Source organism: Taudactylus pleione, unplaced genomic scaffold, assembly GCF_031769625.1.
Source record: "Taudactylus pleione unplaced genomic scaffold, aTauple2 ptg000411l, whole genome shotgun sequence".
In the NCBI taxonomy this organism is placed as follows: Eukaryota; Metazoa; Chordata; class Amphibia; order Anura; family Myobatrachidae; genus Taudactylus; species Taudactylus pleione.
The window spans coordinates 619,262-634,146 of NW_028284813.1; the positions used below are offsets into that span (position 1 = coordinate 619,262).

Consider the following 14,885-nt stretch of genomic DNA (forward strand, 5'->3'; position numbering starts at 1 on the left):
TAGACAAAATTCACAAAACATCAGGACTGGCGGATGATTATCTTGATCTTGTAGCCGCCAGAGGTGAACTTGGTCTCCTCCTTACAGCAAAAGCTGAGACTTCTCTTAAATGGCTTAATCAAACATTTTACGAAAAGGGTGATAAAGCTGACAGAATACTGGCGTCTAGACTACGATCCAAACTCTCGCAGAATAATGTTCTGACAATTAAATCTAGCTCAGGTGTTCCTATTAGAGATCCCTTCCACATTACTGAGGAATTTTGTAAATTTTATACTAATTTATATAACCTTTCGTCTTCTTCAGGCAGTTTATTACCTGCTGTGGACTCAGTACAAAACTTCTTAGCCAGCTGTCATCTACCTAAATTATCCTCTTCAGTCCTTGAATCCTTAAACGTTGCAGTTGAGTCGCAGGAGATCTCAGAGGTGATAAGGAACCTTAAAGCAAATAAGGCCCCTGGCCCTGACGGCTTTACAGCTACCTACTATAAATCCTTTGCCTCCCTGCTCTTCCCCCATCTTACCACAGTGTTCAATGATGTGATGTCTGGTGGTTCTTTCTCCAAAGAGGCCCTTGAGGCCAGGATTATTGTTGTTCCCAAAGAAGGTAAGGACCACTCCAATTGTGCCCATTACAGACTCATCTCACTGTTGAACACCGATGTCAAGATTTATGCAAAGATACTTGCCAACCGCCTGAATTCAGTGCTGCCTGACTTGGTCCATAACGATCAGGTTGGCTTTATACCGGGGAGGCAAGCCAGAGACAACACTAGGCGAGTTGTTAGTCTCATTCACTCTATCAATTCTACTCGAACCCCAGCTCTGGTGCTCTCCCTGGACGCCGAGAAGGCCTTTGACCGGATCTGCTGGCCCTTCATGTTTCAAACTTTGAGGGCCTTCGGCTTGGGTGGAAATTTTCTCCAGGGCATCCTGGCCCTATATTCTACCCCTTCAGCTAGGGTCTCCGTCAACGGTCTTCTCTCGTCCCCTTTTTGTATAACTAATGGCACTAGACAGGGGTGCCCTTTGTCGCCTCTGATCTTTGCTCTTGTCATTGAACCCCTTGCAGCGCAAATACGCCTTGACTCGGATATTAGGGGTGCGTCACTTGGAAAGTCTGAATACAAAATATCCCTTTTCACTGATGACGTACTCCTAACGCTAACCTCTCCTCATACATCTCTCCCGAAACTTTATCAAGTTTTGACTGACTACGGCTCACTTTCGGGCTATAAGGTCAACTTTTCTAAAACTGAGTCTCTTGCACTTAACATAACACATAGGGCCTTGGATCTCCTGCGTCACAATTATAACTTTTCCTGGCACCCCTCTAAAATTAAATATTTAGGAGTCTACATAACAAACAGTTATGACACTTTATACTCTGCAAATTTCCCCCCTATGCTTAAAAAAATTAAACTGGACCTTCTTCGATGGCGTGATCTAATAATTTCCTGGTTGGGCAGGATAGTAGCAGTCAAGATGAACCTTATGCCTAGATTACTCTACCTCTTCCAGACCCTCCCTGTTGCTGTTCCCAAATCGACTTTATTGCAAATACACAGGTGGTTTGTCCAATTCGTATGGAAATGCAAACCTCCCCGCATTAGTTTCCTGACTCTTTGTCGTCCCACCACTGATGGGGGAAATGGATTTCCCGATATCAACCTTTATTACTATGCGACCCATTTAAGTCAGGCAATAGCCTGGTTTACATTATCTCAAATACCCCGCTGGGTGGAAATTGAAACTAAGTTGTGTAATGTCTCCTCCATATCTACAATTATAGGCCTGGCTTCACCTGATAGACCCCAGCCTGCTCGCTCACACCTGGTTATCTCTTTTACATGCTCTATATGGGATTACTGTAAATCCCATTTTAACACCACCACCTACCCATCCCCCATTACCCCTATATGGTCGAACCCAGCATTCTCCCCAGGTTTCAACCTTGCCCGTTTTTCTTCATGGATTAAAGGTGGGGTCAGGGTGGTATCTGAAGTTTGTGAGTCGGATGGATGCGCCCCTCTGGATTCCCTACAGAATAAATTTAATATATCTTCTGTTAATACTTTTACTTATATTCAAATACGTCACTTTATTAACTCTTTTCCCATTAATTCAATTGTTAGATCTTTAACACCTTATGAGTCTTTATGTCTCCGCAATCCTCTCATGAAAGGTATTATATCTGTCATCTATAATCTTTTATTTAATGTTAATTTACCAGATACACCTGGCCATGAACTTCAGTGGGAAAAGGATCTGGGGAGCCCACCGGATGAGGGCACATGGTTTGTGGTGCGGGAGAGGGTATCCAAATCTTCTATTTCCACCTTAATAAAGGAAAATGCCTACAAGATATATTACAGATGGTACCTGGTACCTTCCCGCCTGCATAGAATGTATCACCTAGCATCTGATTGTTGCTGGAGAGATTGCGGTGAGGCAGGCACTACATTCACATATGGTGGTCATGTCCTAAAATAGCCAAATTTTGGGATGAGGTTGCTGTCCTCCTTTCAGAAATACTAAAAATACCACTGACTAAATCTCCCTGGTCTTTTCTCCTTGGCTGTCCACTCGAGGGCCTCAATCCACATGCTGATAAGCTTTCTTCACATATCTAAAACGCAGCTCGATGTTTAGTTGCAAGGCACTGGAAAGATATCAACCCTCCTCCTCGCCAACAACTCATAAATAAAATCTGGCATGTGGTGGCCATGGAGAAAATTTCAACCTATCTCCATAACACCTCCCATAGGTTTCTTATAGTTTGGGGTGACGGGTTTCTTTATAATAACACCACACCATATGGATCCCTACCCTCAGGCTTTTCGAACCTACTACTTTAATGATCATAATTCACCTATTATCTGTTTAAATCTGGACGGTCTCCTCTTTACCTCCCATGTCCCCCCAACATATTTTTCCCCTTCTTTCTCTTCTTTCCTTCTCTTTCTTTTTCTTTTTCCTCTCTCTACCCCCTACGTAGTTTTGCTTTCCATGTATATTTTTTCAATATTTTGTATTGCTCTATATGATCTATTCTAATTAGATTGGATTGTTGATATATGTGCTAACGTGATATCATATTTTTTTGCTGATCTGAATATTTCATATACCTCTTTATTTGATTATGTATAGTTGTATTATTTTACTTCTGTAAAATCTACAAATAAACTTGTTAAAACCAGTGCTAATTGCTACTAATCGTAAAATGTCCTTCTTCACATAACTGAACCTAAGGATGACGGCAAGCACAATTTACTTAATAATTTTTGCTGAATTCCTCAAAAAATTTACTTTTGACCTAGAGGAGCCATGAAAAAATACTGGTACTCTAGAGTGCCGTGATTCAAAAACGTTTGTGAACCACTGGCTTAAAATTTATTCAACACCTAGATTAATATATTGATTTCTATTTGGCAGGGGGCAATCACCAATGCATATTTTGGGCCATTATGGGAAAGAAAATGCAGCAGCCATCTTTGAACTCTTCCTAGAATGTATGCCAGAATACCCTCTTGACAAACCAGATTCAGAAGGAAATACAGGTGATTAGAATGCTCTTTCTTTTTCTGTCGTCCTAGAGCCAAGTGCTATCTGAAAAATCATAGTTGTCTTTTGTGCCTTTTTCTTTTGGTAGACCTATTTGTGATTTCCAGTACCTACACATCCTAGTTCTGCAAATTTGTGGCAAGCGCCCCCAAAGGTTTCACGTTACTTTATGTAGCTCTTTGGGGGTGGTTTGGTTGTTTGTGTGTATTGTAGCTCCCATGTAAAGAACCCGGGAGCTATTCAATTGTTTTGCAGGACCAATTGACTTTCCCCATTATTTCCTGTGACAGCCCATTTCTCGCACACTAATGCACAGGATTAGCCACTTTAAGCAGCTTTTCCTGTGCTAGGTGCCAAAAGTTGTGCAGTTACGGTGCATCTGGCACTTAGCATGGGAAAAGCTGCGTAATGCGGTTAAACCTGTGCGTTAGGGAAAGGAAAATGGGCTGTTACATTTAATCACATGGTATGTAAAATAAATCAATAAAAGCAGGCTGCACTTATCGTAAATTTCTGTTTGCACCCTCCTGATTTTTTATTTTGTTTCACTAAGAAATATATACTTCACTAGAGCTGTGTGTCATGTCTTTACAGTAATTCTCTTGGCCTACATGAAAGGGAACGCTAACCTCTGCAGAGCCATCGTGAAAGCTGGTGCCAGACTTGGAGTAAACAACAACCAAGGGATCAACATATTTAACTATCAAGTTGCTACAAAGCAACTCCTCTTTAGACTTCTAGGCAAGTTATCAAACACCCTAGATGAGGAGGAAGTGATATATTAAAATACAAAAAGCAGCTGCTTACATCATTGGATGCATTTCTAATATTAAGATGTTTATTTACTTTTGTATGTTAATAATGCTTTTGTATAGAAGCAGGCTCCTTTTCAGCTGCTGCTTAATCAGAGATGTTGAGCAACGATGTTTGTTTGTTTTTTAGAAAATGAATTTTTTAGCAATTACACATGTCATTCAGTTGTAACGACATGCTTTAACTTTTTTTATAGTGCCTTTGTACTTGACTGTGTCATTCTGCCTTATATTTAGACTGTTCATGTCTTACGCTAGAATTCAGTATAGAATAGGTATTCCATTGGAATCTAGTTTTCATATCTTAGATTGTAGAGCGTGTCTGTGATTCATGCATTTACCAGAGTGCTCTAACTCTTACAGATATGTTATCGCAGGAGCCTCCATGGTGTGATGGTTCAAATTGCTATGAGTGCACTGCTAAGTTTGGAGTTACAACGCGAAAACATCACTGGTAAGACACATGACTCCCTATGACAAAGTATACATAAACATTCTGACAGCAGGAGGTCTTATTAATGTGCTGAATACATAATGGTAAGGCAATCTTGTTAGTATCAATGCGTGCATATGCAGAACAGTCCTGTTCATATTTTGTTTTCTTTTTTTCCTGCAGTCGACATTGTGGACGACTTTTGTGTCATAAGTGCTCAACCAGAGAGATTCCCATTATAAAGTTCGACCTAAATAAACCTGTACGAGTTTGCAACATATGCTTTGACGTGTTGACGCTGGGCGGAGTCTCTTAGTACACTTATGCATATACCTCGCTTTGTGAAGGAAGGCAGCGCTTTCTGACTGCCAAACTGAGCTACAGACTTTTGCACTTCATCATGGACTTAAAGGACCATATTACAATATATTCCAGTATAAACAATTTGATTGTACTTGTATAGGCTTTGCTAGATACTAACAGGAGTCTGTCTTTTTAAGTCATACGTGATAAATGTGTACAAGTTTGGGAAAATAAAGCGTTGATCTGACTTGATAGTCTGGTCAGTAGATCAATGCGTTAATCCACACTCGCCTAGAGAGAGAGTCTCTTCTTGCTCCTCAAGAGATTTTCAGACTTCTTCTCATTGATATTGTCTTAAAATAATGTCCACCACCTGTAAAATCATGTATAATGTTCCCTAACTTTGTGGGGAAACAGATGAGGAACTTTTTTGTAAAACAGGGTTCAGTTTTGAGGAAAGCCAATTCAATTGTGGCCTTAAAATATAAGCTGTATAACCAACATCTATAATTACATTTTTGTAGCACTTTTCCTCATTTGCTATGCCCATGTCATTAAGAGAAGACCATATTTATATTTAATTAGGTTTCACCAATATTACTTCCAGCTAATAAAAGGCATTTATAGTTATGCACTATTAGCTTGATTGGATTACCTTGTTTGTTATTCTCCACCTTTTGCACATTGTTTCTCATCTCCTATCAAAATATAAAGTGTAATAGAAATAAAAACTGTGTAACTATTTAAACACTAATGTGTCATAAGAGAGAATTATGTGCAGCTTAATCATTTGATATACAAATTAAATATCCAAGCTACATGGATTAATTGTATGTTTTGTATTTTATTAATAGAAAAATCAGTATAGTAATGTTGGGTCTCTCCAATTAAATAAGATCCTCCGCTGTATTTGTGTTTTTTTGTCTATTCTTCTGTTGATCATAAACATTGCGGTTCAATGTGGGGCAATTTGATACAGTTCAGGATCCGCATGACATGACCTCATTAGAAGGGCCAAACATGACCATAAACTCAGTACTAAATACACCCAAATACTCCTCAAATCTTCCTCATGACACCCAAATTTCCACTTGCCATAACATGTCTCAGACCTTACATGACCTCCATAATTCTCTTCAGGTTTCCCCAAGTCCAGGTCGCCATGGCGACTAAGATCTTAGACCTGGCGACCGGGATTTCCAAGCCACCATTTCATGATGTCTCTCCCATAGGAGGAGCGGTGGTGGCAGCCGGCGCTCTCTCCTGCGCTCCAGTGTCGGACTTCCCCACTGGCACTATGGGAGAGACGTCATGACGTCTTTCCCATAGTTCTGAATAGCGGCAGATGGCAGTGGATGCAGGATCTGGCCTAAGGTAAGTATTCTGTTTTTATTTTTTTTGTGTGTGGCACACTTAGATGGGCTTAGTTGGGCACTATTAGACTGGGCGTAGTACTGGGGGTACTATTGCAGGGGACTTACTACTGGTGGCTTACTACTGGGGGCACTATTAGAGGGGGCTTAGTACTGGGGGCACTATTACAAGGGGCTTACTACTGGGGGCACTATTTCAAGGGCTTACTACTGGGGGGCACTAATATAGGGGGCTTACTACAGGGAGCACTATTACAAGAGGCTTACTACTGGGGGCACTAATACAGGGGGCTTACTACTGGGGCCGTTATTTCAAGGGGCTTACTACAGGGCCACTATTACAGGGGGCTTACTACTGGGGGCATTATTTCAAGGGGCTTACTACTGGGGGCACTATTTCAAGGGGCTTACTACTGGGGGCACTATTTCAAGGGGCTTACTACTGGGGGCACTATTTCAAGGGGCTTACTACTGGGGGCACTATTACAGGGGGCTTACTACTGGGAGCACTATTACAAGGGGCTTACTGTGGGGGGCACTTACTACTGGAGGCACTATTACAAGGGGCTTATTACTGGGGACACTTTTACAAAGGGGCTTACTACTGGGGACACTTACAAGGGGCTTACTACTGTGGGCACTATTACAAGGGGCTTTCTACTGGGGGCACTAATACAGGGGGCTTACTACTGGGGGCATTATTTCAAGGGGCTTTACTACTGGAGGCACTATTACAGGGGGCTTACTACTGGGGGCATTAGTACAAGGGGCTTACTACTGGGAGCACTATTACAAGGGGCTTATTAGTTGGGGCACTTTTACAAGGGGCTAATTACTGGGGACACTATTACAGGGGGCTTACTACTGTGGGCACTATTACAGGGGGCTTACTACTGGGGGCACTATTACAGGGGGCACTATTACAGGGGGCTTAATACTAGGTTGAGGGGTAGTGAAAGCACACATCTAATCTAGTCAACTAAATAATTTAATTTTATTAAAGTTTTCATAATACCAAGGAAGCAACAAACTATTTACCTTGGGCAACTGGAGGACCACTATAATCAAAGAGACATTGTTAAAAAGTCCAATACAAGGGGGGCGTGGTCACGGAGAGCATGAGGTAACACACATCTTGGTGTGCTCTCCGGACCCATATATCCGGCACTGAAATCCTGACGACTCCCCCGGGATCCCATAGCGGTGTCTGGCTAGCGGAGGAGACTGTGACCACGGTGAGCGGCTTGGTAGCGGCTGCGAGGGCTGTCTTACCCGGCGGGGTGAGGTGGAAGGAGACGTGGTCTGCCTGTGTGTCACGTCGGCGCCATCTTCCCTGCATGTGCGGAGTCCCGGCGGCGGCTGATATCTAACTGGAGGCGCTCCTTCCCGGCGGCTAGCGGCAGAGCGGTGCTCCTTCACGTGGTCTCCCTGAAGTGGCAGAGGGTGAGAATAATCCCCTCTGTTCTCTAAAGTGGCCCCAGTCCTGGTGCTTCTACTGCAGTGCAGTGCTACAGCACATGCACAGAGTTATACAGGTGGGACCAGCCTCTTCCTCTCCATACCTCCTGACACTGCTAGTACTGTTACAGTTCTCATCTGTATCATCTATATAAAAAAGAGAGACACCTTTTATATACTCCTCTACATTACTACTTCTCAGCTCTATACAGTAATATATGATCAGCCCCTCTCATATACACTCTAATGATGGGGAAAAATTCTGCTGCTGCAATCCACTTCTACTGCACGGGGAGATAACTCCGCTCCTGCATCCCCAGCAGAGTCGGCGGCCTCGGTTGAGCCATCAGACGCTGCGCTTCAACGAGTTCTTGAGGCAGTGACAGCATGTGAGACTAGGCTGTCAGAAAAAATTGGAAACGTGCAGTCAGATCTATCACTTATACACCATGACCTGCAGTGCGTGCGTGAGAGAGTCGGCGAGGTGGAAACCCGCACTTCAAACCTGGAGGATAAAATAGCACCTTTAGGTGTCCGAGTCGACTCTATGGATTCACAGCTCCTTTCCATACAGAGGAAAATGTCTGACATGGAGGTTCGCCTAAGGCGAAATAATATCCGATTCGTGGGGTTACCAGAGAAGGAGGAGGGTCCCAACCCCGAAAAATTTCTGGAAAAATGGCTGTCTGACTCGTTTGGCCCTACTTCTTTCTCACCATATTTTTCAGTTGAGAGAGCTCACAGGGTGCCTGCTAGATCCTTGCCGCCTGGGGCGCCATCGCGTACTCTAATAGCTAAGTTCCTGCACTATCGCGACCGGGACTCTGTCCTCAGATTGCCCGCACTAGTGGTCCATTACAATGGAACGGGGCTCGTGTCTCAGTGTTCCTGGATTTTGCTATGGAAATACAAAAGGACAGGGCCCATTTTCTCCCAATTAAAAGGCGTCTACGGGATCTTAATATTTCATATGCCATGTTATACCCATCTAAACTCCGAGTAGTTGCTGATGGTGAAACCAAATTCTTCACAACTCCGCGGGAGGCTGCGCTCTGGCTGGATCGCCGCAGACCCGCCAGGGATGCAATGGCTAATGATTGACATCATGCTATCTTGCGCTACATCTGTCATTGTTGTTGCACGGCTAGTCTAATGCACCCAGTACTTGAATGGACAAATATATATATATATATATATATATATATAAGGGTCAACTGCTGCTGACATCATATATCTACAGTTATTTTTCTAATATTTGTTATTTCATATTGTCTGGGTACTATATGCATTTACAACATTTATGTGTTGAGATTTCTAATCTCTTATAGATAAATTACCAGGTGTGTTCCGCTGGTTAGGTACCGACTAATTTTACACTGGAATTTTCAAAGAAGTTTGTCTAATCCCGGGGGTTTACTCCGTGTCTGGAGACCTCCATGTGCTATGTTTTATTGCCATTATATATTTTGCTCCAGTTATTTTATTAGTAGTACGGTAATATATTATAATTGTATTGCCTAGTTTAGTTTAATAGTGTGGGGTAGAGTGTTCAGGTACAAGGTATGCCTAGGTTGGGTTTGGTATACAGGATGGGGGAGGTTTTAGGGAATGAGCTCATATCAGTTGGTATGGGATATTTTATTTATTTTTTGTGTGTAGTGGTTTTCTTCTGCTATTTGTGGTATTGTATACACTTCCTCTGTATGGTTTCAAGGCTGTTTAAATATTCTCTAAGGTTTTCAAATGACGGCATTGCCAAAGGTTAATATTCTTACTTGGAATGTGAGGGGTTTAAATGATAAAGTCAAAAGATCATTAGTGTTCAGACAGGTGAAACAGTATGCCTCAGATATAATCTGTCTGGTGGAGACTCATTTGATTGGAGGGTAATTGATGTCTTTGAAAAAGCCGTGGATTGGCTGGACATATCATTCTACGCACACTTCTGCATCCAGGGGTGTGTCCATACTAGTGCGTAAATCTGTCCAATTTTCAATGGAGCAGGTGCAATGTGATACCTGGGGTAGATATGTCTTCCTAAAATGCAAAATTAACTCTATATCTGTACTATTATTGGCCGTATACATCCAACCACCATACTCACATGAGGTTCTCAAAAAGGTGGCTGAATTTTTGGCCATATTCCGGGACACACCTGCCTTGTGCCTGGGGGATTTTAATAATGTCCTAGACTCATTGTTAGACAGGCATAGAGTGTCTGCTCCAGGTACACAGGGGAGGGGATCTGGTTTTTCAGATATGGTCCAGGGAATGAGCTTGGTCGATGCCTGGAGGATGAGATATCCTAATGTGAGACAATATTCTTGTTTCTCCTATACACATCATTTTCCAGGATAGATATGGCATTAGTTACATCAGGTTTATTACCAAGAGTACATAAGATAATTTATGAGACTAGGGGTATATCCGACCATTCCCCATTAACAGTCAGTCTGGACATGGAGGGACAACGGGGTCAACAATTCTGGAAATTTAACCAGTTCTGGTTGTCTCGCATGGGATCTGGGGCGGAATTAGAGGCCGCATGGAAAGAATTTTTTTAATTAAATAATGGCACTGAATCTGCTGCAATTATATGGGATACCTTTAAGTCATTCCTAAGAGGTTCTTTAATTTAGAAAGTTGCTAATTTAAAGTCTTCCTATAAAAAAACAAGTTGATCTGGAAGCTTCCTGCAAATCTTTACAGTTAGCCTATATTTCTGACGGATCAGAAGCGAATAAAAGAGCATGGTATGATGCACAAAGATTATGGAGGGATTGCTTAATGGACAAGGCCCAATATAAAATTCTCTTTAATTCACATTTACAATATGCAACAGGTGATAGACCTGGATCATATGTAGCTAACCTGGCTCGAATAGAACATCCTATACGGTGTTTAAATTAGTTGGTTCAGATAATGTTGCATGTGTGCGAACCCCAGAGATAGCAGAGGAATTTGTAAGATATTATCATCAATTATATAAATCTAGGCTGGTCTATACTCAACCAGAAGTGAGAGAATTTTTGTCTGCTATTTCCCATCCGACACTCTCTCCGGAGGCGAGGGATTTGCTGGATTCACCCTTGACACTAGAAGAAATCGAGGGGGCCTTAAACTCGTTTCCCAATGGTAAAGCCCCAGGGTTAGATGGGATCCCACCTGAGATTTACAAAAAACATAATAAAATACTTGTACCCCAATTATTTGAGCTTTTTAATCAAATGTACACGAATAATACATTATCTAAATCTATGTCTGAGGCATTGATAATTGTATTACCTAAGCAGGACAAAGATACCACTCGGCCAGATTCATATAGACCTATATCACTACTCCCCACAGATATAAAAATCCTAGCAAAAGTATTGGCCTCCAGGATTATTCAGGTTATAACTCAACTGATCCATTCTGATCAGACAGGCTTCATGCCTGGTAAGTCCACGGCAGTCAATTTACGCCGATTATTCACACACTTACAGTTAAAACGGGATGATGCACAAACCTCCATTATTGTCTCATTGGATGCCGCTAAGGCGTTCGATTCCGTTAAATGGTTGTTTCTTTGGGAAACCATGGAACGCTTTGGTATTGGCCCGGGATACATTAAGTGAGTAAAGCTCTTATATATGAGTCCTGTGGCGAGGGTGTCGGTGAACGGTTATGTGTCTACATCATTTTCACTTTATAGGGGAACAAGGCAGGGGTGTCCCTTGTCACCCATTCTATTTGCTATGGCTATTGAGCCTCTGGCCTGTATGATTAGAGATCAATCAAATATTCACGGGTTTCAGCTAGGTTCAAGGATAGATAAAATTGCACTTTATGCGGACAACATACTATTTATTTCGCAATATGAGACCTCTATGCCTAAGGACCTTGAAATTATTGATTTGTTTGGGAAATACTCAGGATTATTAATTAATTGGGACAAATCCTGTATCCTTCCATTCAGGGGGCCTCGCCCCAATGATCCTATTATAAATCTTCCCCTACAATGGGTGGATTCGTTTAAATACCTGGGAATCTGGATCTCTAATACACCTCAAAAGTATACATCACTGAACGTACAGCCGCAGATTGAATATCTCAAGTCCCGCGTTCCGATATGGAGTAAATTGCCATTAACTTTCACGGGCAGAGTAAATTTAGTCAGAATGGTCCTCCAACCCAAAATCCTATACATTTTGAATCACTCACCGGTATATATTCCTCAGAAATTTTTCAAACAAATTGATGGTGTTTGCCTCATTACTCCGGGTTAACAAAAGAGTTAGGATTAAATTGGACACTTTAACCAGACCTCGTGATTGTGGTGGTCTGGCGCTACCCCTTTTCAAATTATATTACTATGCCGCACAATTATCACACATATGGGAATGGATAAATGATAAAATGTCTGAATCCCTACCTGCCCTAATACTGGCTGAGTCCAAGACAGGTCTATCGCCATTGTGTCTACTCTTGAGTGATCATATACACATAGTAAGTATGCCCTTAATTAAGCAGGCCATCAATATTTGGAGACTTGCCTCGCGTATACTGCAGGCAGAAGGCATAGATCCAGATACTCCACTAGCTCATGCCAATAACCTTAAGGAGCTCTCTGCCCTTCAGGTCGGAGAAACATGGGGTCAGTGGGACGTAGTGTCCCTGGGACAGATATTTCAGGCGGGAGTTCTAAAGACCTTTCATCAATTGCAACTTGAATTTGATGTCCCTAACCATTTTTTATTTCGGTATCTTCAGCTTAGACATGCTATTAATGCCCAATTCTCTGAAGCCCCTTTGATTATACAGGAATCTCCTATTAAAACGCTTACAATCCATTAGTAATAGTCGTGTGATATCTGTGATTTATACTAGTTTATTGAACAAGCATCATAAGTCTGAATTAACATCCATAAAACAACAATGGGAAAATGACGTTGGGGTACTGGCGGAGGAGGACTGGAGTGTAGCTCTTGCTAGTCCACGCCTGGCCACTATGTCTGTAAGATATCAGCAGATACAGTATTTCATACTACATAGAATATATATGACGCCCGTCCGATTATTGAGAATAGGGGGCAGGACAGATTCAAAGTGTCCCAAATGCAATTCGTCCAAGGGTAATTTTTGGCATCTGCTATGGTCATGTCCTGTAGTAAATTCCTTTTGGCAAAGCGTACTCAGGGTGATTGTTTCTATGGGCATACCTCAGGATATTCTTACCCCTGCGGCATGTACTTTGGCTGTAATAAATGCAGATGCAATTGACAAACCTGCTATATGTTTTACTAATAATCTGTGTGCATTTGCCAAAGTATGTATAGTAAGGGATTGGATGGCAATTGATGGGCCAAATCTGGCAACCTGGATATCTCTAGTTGGAGCAGTTGCAGCACATGAAAAATATGTCTATACTGCTGGAGATATATCTCAGAAGTATTATAATGTATGGGACAGATGGCTTACTACTCCATATAACTGTTCGGGGGCTGCAACACTGAGCATTTCCTTCGAATAAGCTTACAGTACTACATGTGGGATGCTGTAATTGCTGGCACTATTATGATTATATATACCGGATCAATATTTTTATTTGCTCTATATACAGAGGAAAGAATGTAATATACAGAGATATTTGAATAGTAAGAAATGAAACCACACATGTTTTTGTCTTTCCCTTTTTTTTAATGTTTATTGTTTATTTTTATCATTGTAACGTTTACAATGTATTAGTGTTTACTAATGTACATTATTGTATATTCAAAACAAAAGTTAATAAAAAAATTGGATTTAAAAATAAAAAATCCAATACAAAATCTAAAAATAATAATAATACCTTAAAAAAAACAATATCTAGATCACAAATAACATTTGTTTATTGCATTAAAATTAAAAAGTATAAAAACTGCAAACATTAACACTGATTTTGGGAACCTGTCTTTAAAATTAAATGTAACTGCCACAATATTAGATAACATGTATCTCAACACTAATATGACCACATATAATCTATTAGGGATATACTGTACAGTGAGAATGTACCAGGGGTTAACTGGCAAAGACTCAATCAATCAATACTTACCTGGCTACCTTCAGCCTGTCACATGCCTCAAGTACTGTTGATGTGAGAACATATTTTCACACCCAAACAAATATCAGGATAAAGATTACTTACCTTTAGCACTACAGCAACAGTTAACTTAATGACTCTGCAGTGGCTTTTAACAACATACAGGTACAGTCCCAGCCTCCTAGTAGTCAATGTTGGGGTATCAGCTTATGGACTGGGAATGCTTCTGTCTGGTTACTGCTGGTAAATCAACAGTCCTGCTTCAATCTGTGCCTGCTATCAGCAGGTATACTGATCCAAAAGACCACATGAAATCAGGACAACATTTTGCACATTTGTGTAGTAGGCAACACTCCTCATTATTCTGGCAGAATCAATCTAACAGCATGGCTAGAGTTTGACACTAGTACATGCATGATATACCGATTACACACAATATATCAAACATAAAATATTATTACTATTTAGAATATGTGGAGGAGAGCGGCTCCCAGCAGGCTTAACCTTTTTTTTTTTTTTCTTATTTTTAATAGTTATTTATTGAAATTTTAAAATTTACACACAACACATACATCCAAAATTGTAAAAAAGGCACAGCACTTCTACTTGCAATAAACAGTAATGTCAAAATGCATTGAAAGGATAAATTACCCAATGTTGGACAATCTCATGCCTAATACCGACACTAACATACATCTAGCCAAAAATATCAACAACATATCAGTAAAGAATCCAAAAATATAAAACAAGAGTAGAAAAAAATATATATATCTGAAAAAGTGTGCAAATACCCATGACCCACGACACTGACAAAACAAAGAATTATGAGTATTAAGGCGAGGGTCCGAATGCACCATTCTAGCCCACGCTACTAAG

General features: G+C 41.1%; 1 protein-coding gene across 2 annotated transcripts in view; it reads left to right on the top strand.

Annotated features, from left to right (window-relative positions):
* Positions 1-6,011, top strand: part of ANKFY1 (ankyrin repeat and FYVE domain containing 1) — a 113,481-nt gene extending 107,470 nt beyond the window's left edge. For both annotated transcript variants that reach the window (XM_088447031.1, XM_088447032.1), the window contains exons 22-25: positions 3,438-3,562; positions 4,161-4,307; positions 4,742-4,832; positions 4,995-6,011. In XM_088447031.1, the coding sequence (XP_088303157.1) occupies positions 3,438-3,562; positions 4,161-4,307; positions 4,742-4,832; positions 4,995-5,127 (496 nt within the window). In that variant the 3' untranslated portion in view covers positions 5,128-6,011. The remainder of the gene's footprint in view (positions 1-3,437; positions 3,563-4,160; positions 4,308-4,741; positions 4,833-4,994) is intronic.
* Positions 6,012-14,885: the final 8,874 nt, after the last annotated feature.